Raw genomic sequence first — 19,734 nt, 5'->3', positions numbered from 1 at the left:
ATGAGTGCACATAATAATAGGTTCTTTTTACATGTTTTGCTTGGTATGTCAGGGCGATGTAAGCTCTTCTTGAACTGGGATTTTCTCCCACCAAAATGTTCTTAAACCTGTGCACTGTTTTTGGAATCACATGAAACATCATCATCATCATCATCATCCATTCTGTGTTAGACTGCAATACTTTTTTGTAGGTTAGCAAAAGAACATCAAGTGAATACTTGTCTAAAAGTAAGCAGTAGGTGTTCTGATGACAATAAAGTCTCACTGTAACTCTATTCCTGCCAGTAAATATTGTTACAATAATGAGTAACATGGCACACAGCAATGTGACATCCCAGTCCACTCCAGTATTGTCAACTGCTTGCTATGGGAAGAAAGCTAAGATACTTCAGAGTAATTTTTTGCATTTGTTGACTTTTGTTTTAACTCTACATCAGGTTTTTCTAAAACTTTGTGATTTGGAGTGCTTAAGCATGTGGCAGTATTTGACTTTTGCTAGAACTTGGTTAAGTCATCTATGTAGGTCAACAATGTGTCATTACTGTTCCTAAACTCAGTTTGGAAATTTCATGCATTTCTCATAAGTTTTTATGTTGATAAGGACCAGAGTTGGAAATCGTGTTACAAATCTTAATTGTGTAAGCTCTACAACTTTTGCATTATGGTTAATACCAAATTTCGGAGATGAAAGTCAGAAGTATGTGTATTGCGCTTTTAACCTACACATATTTGCCTAGTAGCCAGGCTACCACACATTATCAGCAGTACAACAGTAGTATTCATGTTCTTAGGTGTAAAGGATCTCGATTTTCAGAACAGGTTCTGCTGATTTACTCCCATCCAAGCCAAGCTATGCCCAACCCAAGCAGGCTACAAGGATCTTGGTTGCCTACCCATCTTTCACTGTGCTACACTATGTAGCAGTTTATTATGTACACTTCCATTGTAGTGTTATACATAGGACTCAGAAGTTGATGAAAAGGCATTTTTTACACAAGTGTCACAAGATAAAGACCAATATAATATGAGAGTGGTTTGAAACATTCTTGGAAGAAAATAGAAAAAAAAGTACTTAAATCACTGAAACTTTTTTTTATTTTTCAGTGTAGTCTCCTTGTAGATTAATGTGCTTGGTCCAACAATGTCTCAGTGCCTTGATCCCATCTCGAAAATGAGTTTGCTCCAGACCTGCAGAATAGTTGTCAACTCCAGCTATCAATTCTTCGTTCGAAAAGAATCTTCGTCAGAAAAATTTTCAGTTTTGGGAAGCAATGGAAGTCTGATGGAGCCATATCAGGTGAAAAAGGTGGGTATGGCAACAATTCGTGTAATTTTGCCATGCCAATGGCACGTGTGTTGGTGCAGATTGTTGTGATGGAAGATGACTTTCTTCCTTGCTAAACCTGACCTTTTTTTACCTATGTTTTGTTGCAATTTGTCCAGGCGCTTAGCACAGTATTCTCCAGTAATTGTTTGCCCAGTTGGGAGATAATCTGCAAACAGAATCTCCTTCACATCCCAGAACACTGTTGCCATGACCTTTACTGCTGAAGGAATTGTCTTTGCTTTCTTTGGTGGCAGAGAATCAGCATGTTTTCACTGCTTTGTTGTTTTGTCTCTGGGGTATACTAGTACACCTAAGTTTTGTCTGTGATCACAAACTGGCACAAAAAATCTTGTTCATTTCTCCTAAAATAGGCCAAACATTGTTCCAATATGTCCATTCTCATGTGTTTTTGAACCAGCATCAAGAGTCGCAGCACCCATCTTGCAGATAATTTTTTCATTTCTAATTCTTCAGTTAAAATGTGACATACTTAAAATGTGATATACCCTTTCAGATGACATCTGGCAAGCAAGAGCAATTTCACTCACTTTCAATTGGTGATTCTCCATGACCATTTTGTGCACTTTGCAATGATTTCTGGAGTAGTGACAAATCGTGGCCGACCACTGCATGGATCATCATCATCTAAGCTCTCCTGACCCAATTTAAATTCATTTGTCCACTTGGCAAAAGTTGAATATGAAGGAGCAGAGTCCCCCAGTGTATTCTGGAAATTTGCATGAATGTCCTTTGCTTTCATACTTTTCTTTACGAAGTACTTAATCATTGCTCAAATCTCAATTTTTTCCATCTTTGGAAATCACTATGCGGGAACAACAACAGAGCTACATCACTGCCACAGCTCTCTTCCAAGAGTACTGATGTGGCATGTGTTTCAGGCAACAGTTCAATAAATATCACGTGAACAACTCGTTGCGCTAGTGCTGAGATCTTGTGGTGATTCCGAAACTTTTCAAACCACCCTTGAATATATTCATTTCAAGTCATTGTAGACCAGAAAATTGTGGATTTTATTTGTCCTTGTTTGGCATTTTTGGGGCTTATTTATTTTTAGATATGAATGTTTTTCTCTGGAGCTGCACCTTATTTTGACTAGTACTTGCCATTCTAAATTCTTGATTTGGACTTTCATTGAGTCACAGATAACACATTTTCGGTAATAAGCAGAACCTGCTCTGAAAATCGAGATCCTTTGCACCTAAGAACATGAATACTACTGTTGTACTGCAATGCCTTCTAAAGTAAGGTTTAGGAAGACCAGTTTCTGTAACCTTCATGTGTTTTAGCCAAATATGACCCCAGTTTTACCAACTTTAATTACTTTTTCCAGGATGGGTGTTCAGGGTTTGCTGAATTCATTCTGAATTGCCAAAATAGTTCACTATAAATTCCCCAAATACATTTTAAGTAACGCGAAGTTCATTTTTTATATTATGTTAATCCACAAAATATATGTCAGAAAGAAGAAGCTTTTCATCCATATTATGCTTTCTTTGCACTGAGTTATGTACCACCAGAAATTTGTATTTTTAATTTCGTTTACATTTTTGTGCTATTTTCCAGGCGTTATGTCCTTATAGGAATGTTACAGGCTATTTTTATAACTATTTTCAGGCAGTTTGTAAGTCTGCAACTTCTGAACCATAATTATGAGACTTCTGTTAATATACAAATGCAAGAATGAAATTACTTTCTGTGGTGTATATGGGACTCAACACAAAACATTGTTCATTTAAGCAATTTATATTAGGTATTGCCTTGATCGATAGCAAATGAATATATTATTCTGCAGAACAGATTTAAATATGTACAAAATATCCTTCATTTCCACTGCACAAATTATTTCAACCAAACCAGATCATCTTAAAAAATGTTTCACTAATTAGCAAACATAAGTAAGTGAAAATAGTTTGTCAACAACAATCAATATAATTTGAGAGGATTAAAATGAAAAGGTTTAATCTCAAACAAAAATAAATTGCTTAAGTAGTACCTTATAATACATTGCCTCAGTAATCATCTCTGAAAAAGAACAACAAAGAAAGCTAAACACTTGAATACAAAATTTTAACTCATATTTTCCTATGTACCATTTGTGGTTTTTAATTCTGATGTTTAAGCTGACTGTATTCTTAGTGGGTGTACCAACTGTGGTGTGATTGAGCTTTGATGAGATTGTTACGCCTTTCTGCATGAAGATGTGATCATCTTTCAGTACTTATATTTGCCATGCAGCAAAAGACTCTGTCACTGGAGGAAGCAAGCTGAGGGAGCCATTGGGAGTTATTTTCCACTACTTTATACAATTTTTGTTGATTATGTAGCTTTCATGTAAGTATCTACTGACTTACAGAAATAGATTTTTATACTGCAGTGGACTATGCACTGATGTGAAACTTCCTGCCAGAGTAAAACTCTGTGCCAGACTGTTCAAACTAGAGATCTTTGCCCCTACCCTAGCGCTTCTGCCACTTTGGAAGATATGTGATGAGGTTCTGGTGGATTGTGAGCTGTGCTAGGGTAGCTCAGTCAGTAGAGCATTTGCCAGCGGAAGGCAAAGGTCCGAAGTTTAAGTCTCAGCCAGGCTCATAATTTTAATCTACCAGGAAGTTTCATGAACTGACTTCATCATGTAGGAGAGGAGAATCTCTTCCAGCTAACAGGAAGTTTCATGAACTGACTTCATCGTGTAGGAGAGGAGAATCTCTTGCCTAGTCCTCAAATTTCATCTTCCTATAATGCACTGAAAATATAACAATATTATGAGAAGGAAAGTTGCTTTGCAAAACTATAACAATATTATGAGAAGGAAAGTTGCTTTGCATATCTGCATATCTCTCTCTCTCTCTCTCGCTCTCTCTCTCTCTCTCTCTCTCTCTCTCTCTCTCTCTCTCTCTCTCTCTGTGTGTGTGTGTGTGTGTGTGTGTGTGTGTGTGTGTGTGTGTGTGTGTGTGGTTGTTGACGGAGGCCTGTGGCCGAAAGCTTTAATTGTGAGAGTCTTTTCATTGGGCCTATCTGCGACTCAGCATTTCCACTGTATGGCGAGTAGCAAATTTCCTTCTCATAATATTGTTACATTCCATCCTGGATTTTCCATTGTTTGATTTATGCACTGAAAATATTCATTCATGTTCAGAAAAAACAGAATGCCTTGAACAACTAGAGATAGGATGTTCATATTCATAGGCCTTGTGCATTAGTATGTTCTGCAGAAGTGATCAGCATTTCAGCCATCTCGGTTCAGCATGTGTCCTGTTGCCTAGAAAGCACAGGACCCACCGTCGGCCATGATAACTTGGTCCATGTGTGATGGCATCGACGTATATAAGACGCGAATGGCGTCCTGTGATGTAGGCATATCCCATAAATTTTCTATTGGTGGCAAGTCTGTGACATGGCATGCCAGGGTTAAAGGCTGACAGCCTGTGACACCAAGAAGGCATGTGTTTGTGCAGCAACATGTGGTTGTGCATTGTTGTTGTTGTTGTGGTCTTCAGTCCTGAGACTGGTTTGTTGCAGCTCTCCATGCTACTCTATCCTGTGCAAGCTTCTTCATCTCCCAGTACCTACTGCAGCCTACATCCTTCTGAATCTGCTTAGTGTATTCATCTCTTGGTCTCCCTCTACGATTTTTACCCTCCACGCTGCCCTCCAATACTAAATTGGTGATCCCTCGATGTCTCAGAACATGTCCTACCAACCGATCCCTTCTTCTAGTCAAGTTGTGCCACAAGCTCCTCTTCTCCCCAATTCTATTCAATACCTCCTCATTAGTTATGTGGCCTACCCATCTAATCTTCAGCATTCTTCTGTAGCAAAACATTTCGAAAGCTTCCATTCTCGTCTTGTCTAAACTATTTATCGTCCATGTTTCACTTCCATAATTGGCTACACTCCATACAAATACTTTCAGAAACGACTTCCTGACACTTAAATCTACACTTGATGTTAACAAATTTTTCTTCTTCAGAAACGCTTTCCTTGCCCTTGCCAGTCTACTTTTTATACCCTCCTACTTCGACCATCACCAGTTATTTTGCTTCGCAAATAGCAAAACTCCTTTACTACTTTAAGTGTCTCATTTCCTAATCTAATTCCCTCAGCATCAACCAACTTAATTCGACTACATTCCATTATCCTAGTTTTGCTTTTGTTAATCTTCATCTTATATCTTCCTTTCAAGATACTGTCCATTCTGTTCAACGGCTCTTCCAAGTCCTTTGCTGTCTCTGACAGAATTACAATGTCATTGGTGAACCTCAAAGTTTTTATTTCTTCTCCATGGATTTTAATTCCTACTCCGAAATTTTATTTTGTTTCCATTATTGCTTGCTCAATATACAGATTGAATAACATCGGGGATAGGCAACAACCCTGTCTCACTCCCTTCCCAACCACTGCTTCCCTTTCATACCCCTCAACTCTTATAACTGCCTTCTGGTTTCTGTACAAATTGTAAATAGCCTTTCGTTCCCTGTATTTTACCCCTGCCACCTTCAGAATTTGAAAGAGAGTGTTCCAATCAACATTGTCAAAAGCTTTCTCTAAGTCTACAAATGCTAGAAATGTAGGTTTGCCTTTCCTTAATCTTTCTTCTAAGATAAGTCGTAGGATCAGTATTGCCTCACGTGTTCCAACATTTCTACGGAATCCAAACTGATCTTCCCCCAGGTCGGCTTCTACTAGTTTTTCCATTCGTCTGTAAAGAATTTGCATTAGTATTTTGCAGCTGTGACTTATTAAACTGATAGTTCGGTAATTTTCACATCTGTCAACACCTGCTTTCTTTGGGATTGGAATTATTATATTCTTCTTGAAGTCTGAGGGTATTTCGCCTGTCTCATACATCTTGCTCACCAGATGGTAGAGTTTTGTCAGGACTGGCTCTCCCAAGGCTGTCAATAGTTCTAATGGAATGTTGTCTACTCCGGAAGCCTTGTTTCGACTCAGGCCTTTCAGTGCTCTGTCAAACTCTTCACACAGTATCATATCTCCCATTTCACCTTCATCTACATCCTCTTCCATTTCCATAATATTGTCGTCAAGTACATCGCCCTTGTATAGACCCTCTATATACTCCTTCCACCTTTCTGCTTTCCCTTCTTTGCTTAGAACTGGGTTTCCATCAAAGCTCTTGATATTCATGCAAGTGGTTCTCCTTTCTCCAAAGGTCTCTTTAATTTTCCTATACGCAGTATCCATCTTACCCCTAGTGAGATAAGCCTCTACATCCTTACATTTGTCCTCTAGCCATGCCTGCTTAGCCATTTTGCACTTCCTGTCGATCTCATTTTTGAGACATTTGTATTCCGTTTTGCCTGCTTCATTTACTGCATTTTTATATTTTCTCCTTTCATCAATTAAATTCAATATTTCTTCTGTTACCCAAGGGTTTCTACTAGCCCTCGTCTTTTTACCTATTTGGTCCTCTGCTGCCTTCACTACTTCATCCCTCAAAGTTACCCATTCTGCTTCTACCGTATTTCTTTCCCCCATTCCTGTCAGTTGTTCCCTTATGCTCTCCCTGAAACTCTGTACCACCTCTGGTTCTTTCAGTTTATCCAGGTCCCATCTCCTTAAATTCCCACCTTTTTGCAGTTTCTTCAGTTTTAATCTACAGTTCATAACCAATAGATTATGGTCAGAGTCCACATCTGCCCCTGGAAATGTCTTACAATTTAAAACCTGGTTCCTAAATCTCTGTCTTACCATTATATAATCTATCTGATACCTTTTAGTATCTCCAGGGTTCTTCCATGTATACAACCTTCTTTCATGATTCTTAAACAAAGTGTTAGCTACGATTAAGTTATGCTCTGTGCAAAATTCTACCAGATGGCTTCCTCTTTGATTTCTTAGCCCCAATCCATATTCACCTACTATGTTTCCTTCTCTCCCTTTTCCTACGCTTGAATTCCAGTTACCCATGACTATTATCTTGCTGAAAAATGGTGTCTGGGGTGTTATGCAGAAAGGGTATGGCTATGGGTCGCAGGGTGTCATTCACATAGGTCACTCTGTTCACAGTGCCCTGGATATGCACGAACTGTGATTTGTGGTTGTACCCAATAGCACCACACACTGTAAGGGCTCAAGTTGGCACTGCATGTCGTGTGTGAATGCAGTCACTGTGATGCTGCTCTCCCTGTCTGTGGCAAACCAAAATGCGACCATCATTTTCAAGCAAATAGAACTATGTGATGCCATTCCTGCCCCAGTGATGTCATTTCAAACACCATTTCCATGTAGCATGTTTGTGCACATTCGTCAAAGGTAGGCGGAGGAGTGGACGTCGTGCACATAACGCATGCCATAATAACCAGCGATGGACTCGCACTCCTGATAGTGTATGATGTGTTACACTGTTCCACTAGAACTGAGGAGGAAGCAGATCTGTCCTGCAATGCCATTTGGACAAGGTGTTGGTCTTTTCAGGGGATGGTCTGAGTGGTGTGGCCTGCCCTATGGCCTTCCGTGAACCATTCGGCACACACCTGTTGCGCTGCTGAAACACACGCCAATAATGCACCCTCTTTCAAACTCGCTGATTTGATGGTACAGTTTGTGGATACAGCTGCGAAGTATCCTGCACTTCTGCTCAAGTCACACTGATCCATTACCTTCGGTTTATAGCAACAGCAGGAGCTGAGGGCACATTTTACCAGTAGGTGATGTTGCACTGTGATATCAATGTTGAACTAGAACCTGTGGGCTGACATGATTCAAATGCTAATCATTTCTGCAGAACACAGTAATGTACATGTCCTGTGAATATGAATTTCCTATCTCCTGTAATTCAAGGTATTCTGTTTTTTCTGAACATGAGTGTACATATGTTCAAACTAATACTTTCAGAATAATGTTGGGATCCTACAATTAGTTAACCTGCACATAATTAAAATAAAGTATACAAAAACTCAGAAACTTATCTTTAACACACATCTTTTGAGCTGCTTGATACACACATTTTTTCATCAGTTGGCTTTCTTAATGAGTGATATTTAGGCACCACAAACATAGCAGTTTTATACAACATACTAATGTCCATTTTCTGCTCTAGAAAGGAACTCGCAGCTTGTTCCAAACGTTTCAGGCACTGAAAACACATTAATATCAACATTTAAACTTCACAAGAGATGTCATAAGATACAGATGAAATAAAATTACATACCTCTTCATCATTATCCTGCAGAATACAGAAAATCACACATATCACATAATTTGCTGTCAGATGTACAGTTCGGCTTTAGAAGTGGTTTAACAACTGAAAATGCTATATTCTCTTTTCTCTATGAGATACTGGATGGATTAAACAAAAGGTTTTGAATGCTAGGCTTTTTTTTTTTTTTTTTGGTTTAACAAAGGCATTTGATTGTGTTGATTACAAAATATTGCTCCAGAAGTTGGACCATTATGGAATACGGGGAGTAGCTCACAATTGGTTTAACCTCCAACTTTAACAACAGATGGCAAAAGATCATTATTCACAGTGTTGAGAGTGGCTGTGATGTGGGATCTGAATGGGGCATGGTCAAACGGGGCAGGGGAGGGTAAGGGCAAGGATCAGTGTTGGGTCCACTCCTGTTCCTTATTTATATAAATGATGTGCCCTCTAGTATTACAGGTAATTCTAAAATATTTACATTTGCTGATGACCCTAGTTTGGTAGTAAATGATGTTGTGTGCAACATTGGCTCTGTTTCAAATAGTGCAGTTCATGACATCAGTTCATGGCATGTAGGAAATAAACTAACACTAAATCACAGTAAGACTCAGCTTTTACAGTTTAAACCACACAATTCCACAAAACCCAACGTTTTAATTTCATGGAATGGGCATATGATTAGTGAAACTCAACAGTTCAAATTTCTATGTGTACAGATGGATAGTTAACTGTTGTGGAAAGCCCATGTTCAGGATCTTGTTCAGAGACTTAATGTTGCCATCTTTACTATTTGAACAATATCTGAAGTAAGTGATTGTTCAACATGAAAATTAGTCTACTTCACTTATTTTCATTTCCTTATGTAATATGGTATTATATTTTGGGGAAACTTTTCCCATTGTCACAGGATATTTTTGGCTCAGAAACAGGTGGTTCAGGTGATAAGTGGTGTAAGTTCATGAACCTCTTGTCGACCCCTGTTCACTAGTCTGGGTATTCTGACATTAGCCTCTCAATATATATAGTTTTTACCACTGTTTCTTGTTAACAATATCAGAAAGTTTCCACAAATTAGCAGCTTTCACTCTGTTAATACTCGGCAGAAATCCAATTTGTATTTTGATGACACTTCCTTAACTCTTGTGCAGAAAGGTGCGCAGTATACTGCGGCATCCACTTTCGGTAAGGTACTACAGGAATTCAAAAATCTTAGCACTTAGCAGTAATCCACATGCTTTCAAATCGAAACTGAACAGTCTCCTCATGGATCACTCCTTCTATTCTGTCCAGGATTTCCTTGAAAAATTAAGCTGATTCCTATTTTATATTGTTGACTGTGTTTACTTAAACATATGGCTTGATTTTGATTTCTTTTGGGTTCATAAACATTTTATTTTATCTGTTATTACTTTATGTTGTACTTTCATGTACTGACACGTTCTATGCCCTTGGAGATTTGCTCCTTAATTTGATCCTACAGAACTAGATGTGCAAATTAAAAAAAAAAGTAGAACTAAATATAAGATTGTCTCTCCATCACCCTCTAGATCGACTATGGCTGCTTTACATAGCTTGAGAAATGTTATAAGCTGGCCAGTTATATGGTGGTCATAACCTAGCATTTTATCAGAGCCACCATTATTTAAAACATCCTGCACTGACTCAGTCTATGTACTGATTAAAGCATGTTAAAATAACTGTTCCAAAGAGTCGAAACTTTCTGCTTTTAAGATGAATTTAACTTTGTACAGTGACCTCTTCTCGTAAAGTAGGAAACCATAGTCCTAACTGAATTAAGAACATCTAATACATCTGGGACATTTTCTTTCAAAATCTGTTTGCTCAAAAAGTGCCTGAAAACCCTGTTTATACTTGTGTGGTAGACATTTATATGTGTTGAAAGCCTTAACAGTATTATTGCATGATCTGTGACAAATGTAATCTTAAATGTTTTTTTATTCCAGTTTTTGACCACAATATCAATTCTTTAGACGATGACCGGTTTCAGTCCGTGATGACATCCTCAGATCTTTTTTACACCATGTCCTAAAGTGATAAGGCCATAATTGCATCATCAAAACATATAAATATAATCAGCACAGCATCACCACATTATATTTATATGTCTCATTATATTTATATGTTTTGATGATGCTATTATGGCCTTATCACTTTAGGACATGGTGTAAAAAAGATCTGACGATGGTTATTACAGACTGAAACTGGTCATTGTCTAAAGAATTGATATTGTGATCAAAGATTGGAATAAGAAACATTTGACAGTACTGGATCACTGTTTGTATTCGCGACTATGTCGCAGTTGGTGAAAATGTAATTTTGGCAGTGCCCTTAAGAGAAACACCAACAGTTTTTAATTGATCTTCTGACTCACTTCAAATGTTTGTTCCAGTTTTTGGACAGTCAGGAAATACTGAACATATTAATACATACTTATTCAGATGCCAGTCTGAATTTCAGTGGTGCATTTTGACAAACGTATAATGCATTCCTTTGTAATTGCCTGTTCATAAATCACATTTAGTTGTGCAGGTACCACAATAAATTGCACACACTATGTCAGGTTTGGATTTTCATACAAACTGTCACACGAGAAACCATAAGATTTTCCAGATCCATTGAGCCTTTTTTTTTTTTTCATATTTCAGTCAATGTTTGTCATAAATTTAGAAAGTCTGCTCCCTCTATACTTCTAAACAGCACCAAGTTCTTATCATACATTTGTCAGCCACTATGTCTTTGTCCTCTTTCACAATAGTTCTGGAGTGAGGAAACTGATGACCAAATTTGCAAATATGACATAAGATACTGAGATTCCCAAATGAGTGCTTAGTAACTTTTTACACAGTTTGCATTGTAAGACACCTACTGATTTATTTGAAGCTGCTTCATAAACACACAAAAACTTTTCCATTGCTGGACTTGAGCTAATTTACAATATCCATCATTCAGCCTTAGTGTGGTTCCCAAAGGAGTGATGTATTCAACAATAAAAATCTTTGACTGTCAGCTGAGAGATGTAAAAAATTTATTAAATAATGAATTTAACCTCAAACACAAACTGAAAAGTAACTTAAGAAATCATGTAAATGATAAGCACACTGCCATATTTTCTGCTGAGATGTTCTGTAATTTTAAAGCTGACTCCTTGCATATTGTAGCAAGAGGCTGCAGTTATGATCCATGGAACATGCAGATAACTAACTACCTGACTAGTCCTTAAAACAGTTTTGATCTCAAGATTAAAATATTATTGATGCTAATGGTTGACAAGTGTTAAGTGGTGCTATAGAAATGCAGCTATCTGTTTTATCTGTCTACTCCCACTCTCTGAATAAGTACACCTCTTTCCTCTGTTACAGTCTCACTGAAGCAATTTTAATGCTATCATTTGTATATCTCTTGTGAATAAGACTTGGAATTACTTATTGTTGTCGTCTTGAATCCAAAACAAGCCCATAGTTCCATGAAGTTCATGTCAGAGTTTCCACCACATTTTTCCTTTTCATTCCAGAAGATGAAAAGTACTGCATTTGGTTCAGAATTCTCAAGATATTGTGCCCATGTTTATTTATTTAGTTTTGATCAAGTTTTATGACTAACACTCTTCCATCATTCAGTATAACATAGCAGAAGGCTATAATATACATCATTTTTACCATTATATCTTTATTCAGACACTGTGTTTTATAAAGCAATACACAGGAAGATGCAATAACCAAAGAGGGTGTCCAGAGTACGTTGTACACATGTAAAGAATAGCTGTCTTTATGTTACCAAGGTAAGAATGTAAGGGAAAAATCATAGTTTAATTTAATTAAACAATGATAAAATAAACTTACATCATATGAGCTAAAGCACTTTTTAAGAACACAATAATAAAATAAAGTTTCCTTGTATCACTCTGTTTCCATCACAAGTGTTACACCATTGTAATAATCCTCTCAGTAAATTAAACAGTCCAGTTGTATCAGATCTCAGCCAACCACTTATTTGATTACTCATTATCTCGTAGACAACTACGCCATTGTGGGATGTGCTGTTAGCTCATAATGTGGGTCATTTTCTTAAATGGATCATAAATTTTTTCTGACCTAGCTCACTGTTTATTTTTTGTTACTGCTGCTCACCTGTGCATATTACAACACAATTTGTCACTGTGCTGACACAGTAATGAAGCAATAAATATGGGCTTACAACTGTGAAACAACAATGGAAAAGTGCAAAACAGTTTTATTTGTGTTTGGCACATTTTATACATAGGTGCACCTGCTCGAGGGTTACAAGCATTTTAGTTAGTGTTGAGAGCTGTTTTGCAGTAACTAAGGAACTTAGTGAATTTCAGATTTGAAGGTGTCTCATTGTGTTGGTGCAGTAAGAGAGTGAACTTATTTTTAAACACAAAATAGTTTTACATACACAAGATTAAATGGAAAAACAAGTTTCTCTTTTTAATCACACCAATATCGACGACCAGTGTCCATTAGTTTGTCATATCATTAACAACCTAGTCTGTTTACATGATGTGTACAGTTGGCCTCTTTACAATATATGTTCTTATGTTACCCATACTGCAAGGGATTGCTCTCCTGATAGTGTGTTTCTCATCCCATATACAACCTAGACTTTGGAAATTGAAATTTCCATTTGTTCAGAGAAATGATATGTATGAGAAGAGAATGTCCCACTGGCAGTTAACCAAAGTCCAAAATGGAGTAGTAGTGCAGTCTGTCACCAAAGGATGGGAAACCTCATTGTATTGCATAACACATGATTGATTCATATGAGTGACTGTTATTTAGAAAAAAAATTTTTTTTTGCTGCAAAACAGTGGTGGTCCTTTATTTTATTTTATTTTTTTGCTATTCATTGCCGATAATTCAGGTAAGCTTAGTCTAATTTGTAGGCTGCTTTTTTAAAGAAATGGACTTTCAGACCTCTGAATCTATTGTGTTGACAAGTCTTTCTGCTTATTGACTGCTTTTGTATTAACAAAGCATATAACTACATTTCATTTAAGTTAAACAAGTGGTTTTGTTAACAGCACAGTGGTACTCAGAAAAGCAGCTAATAGAATGATTTAGATCTTTTAAAGTTACCAGTAATGGGTCCGAATTTTCACTTTAATTGGCTGAAGTAGTTTAAATTTCTTTTTAAGTATGTAATGAGTGTAATTGTTAAGTAGGAAATATATGTACGTAAAGAATATCCATACAAATAAAACTACAGGGTGTACATGAAGTCTGGGAACACTTTCAATTATTTATTGCACCAGAACTTAACATTGTATAATTGCCATACGTATTGTATTTTGAAGAGAAACTCTGAAAGTTTTTTTTTTTACAAACATTTGATATGTGTACCTTGAGTGACCTGGAAAACGTCAGTACGGTAATCGAATTCTTGCCATATCCTTCCCAGCATGGCATTGTCAACTGTGGCAGTCACTTCCTGTATTCTCTCCCAGAGCCCTGCTACATCACATGGTAGAGGTGGTTCATACACCAGATCTTTAATGTGTCCCCTCAGAAAAAAGTCACACAAAGTGAAATCTGGTGATCGGGGAGGCCATTTCATGAAACAGCTGGCCCCTTCTGTAGCACGGCCAATCCACCGATGTGGCAGCTCCGTGTTCAGGTACCCACAAACTTCACAATGAAAATGAGGTGGAGCTCCATCCTGCTGAAAGATGAATGGAGAGTCCGATTGCATTTGAGGCATCAGCCATTGCTCCAACATGTCCAAGTAGGAATATCCAGTGACAATGCTCTCGGCGAAGAAGAATGGCCCCTACAGTTTTCAATGTGACACGGCACAAAAAAACATTTACCTTTGGGGAATCACGCCCAAAATCAATGCATTAGTGTGAATGCTTTGTACTCCAGATTCGACAATTATGCCTGTTCACTTTCCTATTAGTGTGAAAAGTGGCTTCATCACTAAAAATTAAGTAATCAACAATTCCATCCCCATCCTCATTCAGTTGTTGCAGTTGTGAACAAAACTCAAAATGCTTGTCTTTGTCGTTATCATTGAGCTTCTGCACTAGCTCCATTTTGAATGGTTTCATAGACAGCTTCTGTCGTAGGATGTGCATAGTGTCATTGGAGCCATTTAGAATTCACGGGATGCATGATGCACCGATTTCTTTGGGCTACTTATGAATGTCTCTCGTATGTGCTCCACATTCACTTCACACACAAACACACTGGGATGTCCGCTTCTCTTTGTTGGGCACAAGCAACCCGTCATAACGAATTTTTTGTGCCAGTGGTAAATGCCCTTCCTTGTCCATGGCTTCTTACCATACATGGTTCCAAACATCCATTGAACAGCTGTAGCACACTTGTTTTTGTCGAACTCCAACTTACAGAAAGCTCGCTCCACACCTGAACTCATCATGTTTGCGACTAGTGCTAACTGTTGGCAAATTATCAAACTACACTGTGGTGGTATACATGCCAGGGGGGGGGGGGGGAAAAAAAAAAAAAAAAAAAAAAAAAAAAAAAAAAAAAAAAAAAAAAACTTTTCAGGGTTTCTTTTCAAATGACGTGTAGGATATCTGTACAATGTTTGGTTCTTGTGCAGTAAATAATTGAATGTGTTCCTGGACTTTATGTACACCCTGTATATGCTAATTTCACATTGTCATGAATTAAACAGTGACCTGTGTATAGAATAAATTTCCTTTACTTCATGTCTATGGTCACAATTTTTTCTTTGTCATTATAGACTGAAACTGGTAGCCTAATCATAAAAAAAAGGTGACCGTAGATGTGAAGTGAAGGAAATTTATTATATGCTAATTACCAAGAAACTTAGAAATTTATTTGACAAATAATAAAAAGAACATTTTTGTAAATGAAAATTAATCAGTTATTTAAAAAATTTTCCTATGTATTTGATAATGTGAGATCTTCTTTATTTGTAGTGATGAAGACATCAATTTCTTCCCACTTTCAAGAATGAAGGATGGTAAACAAGAACTAACTGACACATTTAGTATTGAAGATTTTGATGTTTCTCCAGATGAAGATGATCTTAATTTATTGCCTCCAAAGCCAATGTACCAAAGATGTATTTGTTGTGTTATTCCTGCAGACTGGAAATGTAATATTATATAAACACAGAATGAGGTTCCTCTAAGAAAGTCATTCCATCGTAGGATATGACAACTTACTGTTGCTTTATTTCTTGATGTTGTACTGCTTAGTGTTATGATCTCATTTACTAAAATCTAATTTATTCTATTGTTGAATTAAATAAATGGTTTAGAAATCCTGTTAGAAATAGTACAAAGAGCACAAATAATTTTTATTTATTGTAGTTTATAAAGTGCGTGTGACATCATGTGCACCTGTGATACAATTAACATACTTAGGAAATTACGGCTTTTATTTACACCCATGGTTGACTGGTTCAAATGCCAGACTTTCTTTCATTCTATATTTTACTTTCACATTAAATGCAACCAGTGACTGGAATTCCATGTTCTTCCGTAACAGACACTATTTAATTGTGAGCAAAGTGCAGTGATACTGATAGTGCATTATGTCATCTTAAATTTTAAATGCAGAGAAAATACTTGAAGAAGTACTTAACTTTTATAAGAATGTGCCAATTTTTTAATAATTTTGTTTGTAATCACTAATTACTTTGTCTAGTCATCTGTTAATACAAACAGAATTACTTTAATTTATATTTACATACAAATACACAGAATGTATGTACGGTGATATTGTGTTGTGCTACATGTTATGCCAATTTTACATTATTTGTTGCAAATATTTTTTATTGCAAAAACTGAAAATGACTTTTGTATCCCATATATATTAAAATGCGGACAATTTATAATTTTTGAGACCACAAATAAAATTTTTCAGTTATGAATGCACACAAATTTTATTTTTTAGTAACTATTTGATTGCTTGGTTGACTGACTACGGATAAATCTTTCATCCAGAGAAGTATTTGAAGGCAAATCAAATAATTATAACGTACATTTACCATCAGTGCTTGTCTGTTATTCATATGTAGAACTACTTTTCAAAAAATATTTCATTTCTTGTGAGGGATGTGTGTTGTTTAGGAAAATTGTGTGCTATATTGTATAAATGAGATACCTAGCTGAGGTGCTAACGTGGAAAAGCATGCAAGTGACAAAAGTAAAATTTTCAGGAGAAAGAAGAAATTTAACTGGGATCTTGAAAATGATTTATTTGTGTATTTTTATGTAAAATCAGTGCTATTTTGTGTTTTGGGCTATTATCATTAATAATTTTATCAGTAATTTTAATTATCATTGTTATCCACAAAATACAAAATTAGGAAGAACAGATTTCGTCATAGAACTCATGATGTTTTGGGTTCAGATAGTCCAGTGTTGCCAGTAAATCTTTTTTCTTGCCAGCACTAGTGGATAGTGGATATTACCAGTGTGTCACTGTTGAAGGTGTGTATGTTCTTGAATTCTGCGTATTTTCCCTTTCTCAAAACAATGTGATCCTCCCACTCTTTTTCTGAAGATTTTCTTTGTATTTATTTGTGAAAAATTTCTAACTGATATTTTAATCCACATTTTATTAATGATATTCAATGATGATGTGTTATGAACATACCAGATTCATGAGAGACATCGAAGAAATCAGTTTTATCTATAGTCTTAAGCCGAAATGGATTCTAAAATCTACAGTTCTAACTACAGTCTGAATTTCTTCAGATACCATGGCTTTGCAAACATGCAAAATCTTGATCTCAAGGCATATAAGAATGTCTGGAGACCAGAAACTTCAGTTCAGTGTAATCACAGTATTCTGCAGCCACTAGATATATTAGAACACGCAGCATCGCCCTGTTATTGTGTTCAGTGCAGTTGTCAAACCATATTTTCAGTAGTGTTTGGGTGTAAACTGAGTGAACAGAATCTTTAAAAGACCTGAACAGTGTTGCTTCCATATTCTCCTCCTCCTTCATGCCGCATACACATGAAAGCAGAATATCCCACATGAATACAAAAATTGTGATTTGACAGAGCATGTAGAATATGTTGCTGTGAGTCAAACTAGGCGTTAACATAACATTTTGCATACCAATAGCCACAGTCACTACAGTGCTTGAAGGATATTGACTAGATACCATGGAATTAGTTAGTTGTCTTGCAGATTTCTCACCTTTCCTGAGGTGAAGTTCTTTTGCAGCAATCACAGAGAATCTTCTAATGGCATTTATTTCACATGTAAGTTTGCTGCAGGTGTGGCAGGTATCTGTTTTCACCATTAAAACAGAGATTGGGAAAGTCCCTTTTGATAACTATACAGTAACCAAGCATTGATATGTGTGCCAGGAAATTTCTCCATGAAAACATGATGTTGTTGTTGTTTTGGTCTTCACCTCTCCATGCTACTCTATCCTGTGCAAACCTCTTCATCTCTAAGTGCCTACTGCAGCCTACATCCTTCTGAATCTGCTTAGTGTATTCATCTCTTGGTCTCCCTCTACGATTTTTACCCTCCGCACTGCCCTCCAGTACTAAATTGGTGATGCCTTGATGCCTCAGAACATGTCCTACCAACCAGTCCCTTCTTCTAGTCAAGTTGTGCCACAAACTCCTCTTATTCCCCAATTCTATTCAATACCTCCTCATTAGTTATGTGATCTAGCCATCTAATCTTCAGCGTTTTTCTGTAGCACCACATTTCGAAAGCTTCTATTCTTGTCTTGTCTAAACTATTTATCGTCCATGTTTCACTTCCATACATGGCTACACTCCATACAAATACTTTCAGAAACGACTTCCTGACACTTAAATCAATACTAGATGTTAACAAATTTCTCTTCTTCAGAAACATTTTCCTTGCCATTGCCAGTCTACATTTTATATCCTCTCTACTTTGACAATCGTCAGTTATTTTCTCCCCAAATAGCAAAACTCCTTTACTACTTTAAGTGTCTCATTTCCTAATCTAATTCCCTCAGCATCACCCAACTTAATTCGACTACATTCCATTATCCTCGTTTTGCTTTTGGTGATGTTCATCTTATACCCTCCTTTCAAGACACTGACCATTCCGCTCAACTGCTCTTCCAAGTCCTTTGCTGTCTCTGACCTCAAAGTTTTTATTTCTTCTCCATGGATTTTAATACCTACACCAAACTTTTCTTTCGTTTGCTTTACTGCTTGCTCAATATACAGACTGAAGTTTTTCCATTCGTCTGCAAAGAATTCGCTTTAGTATTTTGCAGCTGTGACTTATTAAACTGATAGTTCGGTAATTTTCACATCTGTCAACACCTGCTTTCTTTGGGATTGGAATTATTATATTCTTCTTGAAGTCTGAGGGAATTTCGCCTGTCTCATACATCTTACTCACCAGATGGTAGAGTTTTGTCAGGATTGGCTCTCCCAAGGCTGTCAATAGTTCAAATGGAATGTTGTCTACTCCCAGGGCCTTGTTTCGACTTAGGTCTTTCAGTGCTCTGTCAAACTCTTCATGCAGTATCATATCTCCCATTTCATCTTCATCTACCTCCTCTTCCACTAGCCCTCATATTTTTATCACCTTGATCCTCTGCTGCCTTCACTATTTCATTCCTCAAAGCTACCCATTCTTCTTATACTGTATTTCTTTCCCTCATTCCTTTCAATTGTTCTCTTATGCTCTCCCTTAAACTCTGTACAACCTCTGGTTCTTTCAGTTTATCCAGGTCCCATCTCCTTAAATTCCCACCTTTTTGCAGTTTCTTCAGTTTTCATCTACAGTTCATAACCGATAGATTGTGGTCAGAGTCCACATCTGCCCCTGGAAATGTCTTACAATTTAAAACCTGGTTCCTAAATCTCTGTCTTACCATTATATAATCTATCAGAAACCTTTTAGTATCTCCAGGGTTCTTCCCTGTATACAACCTTCTTTCATGATTCTTGAACCAAGTGTTAGCTATGATGAAAACATGATAAAGCCAGTTAATATTCTAGTTAAACTTTGGATCTTCTGCCTGGAGTAGTGGCTCTCTCCTGTTCGCAATGATCACACATGATTTTTAGTGATACTTATGTCAGTGCCATTATATTTTCTCTTGTGTGACATGGCTGATGTGCATTGGGCATCCCTGAACGCAGTATCCCCTTTCTTCTCATTTCCAAGAGAATTTTATTTCTCTTCTTTGATATCTCTATTACTGCTAAGAAGGTGTTACTGCAGAC

At 36.9% G+C, this 19,734-nt stretch overlaps 1 protein-coding gene across 1 annotated transcript in view; it reads left to right on the top strand.

The window, feature by feature from the left end:
* The window catches only part of LOC124798695 (protein FAM219A), a 119,837-nt gene extending 103,569 nt beyond the window's left edge, over nt 1-16,268 (top strand). Inside the window, exon 4 of the mRNA XM_047262205.1 lies at nt 15,463-16,268. Within this exon, the coding sequence (XP_047118161.1) occupies nt 15,463-15,655 (193 nt within the window). The 3' untranslated portion in view covers nt 15,656-16,268. The remainder of the gene's footprint in view (nt 1-15,462) is intronic.
* Nucleotides 16,269-19,734: the final 3,466 nt, after the last annotated feature.

The sequence above is a fragment of the Schistocerca piceifrons genome, chromosome 5 (genome assembly GCF_021461385.2).
Source record: "Schistocerca piceifrons isolate TAMUIC-IGC-003096 chromosome 5, iqSchPice1.1, whole genome shotgun sequence".
Classification (NCBI taxonomy): domain Eukaryota; kingdom Metazoa; phylum Arthropoda; class Insecta; order Orthoptera; family Acrididae; genus Schistocerca; species Schistocerca piceifrons.
The sequence above is the reverse complement of the archived record's forward strand: the minus strand, read 5'-3'. Positions and strand labels throughout refer to the sequence as shown.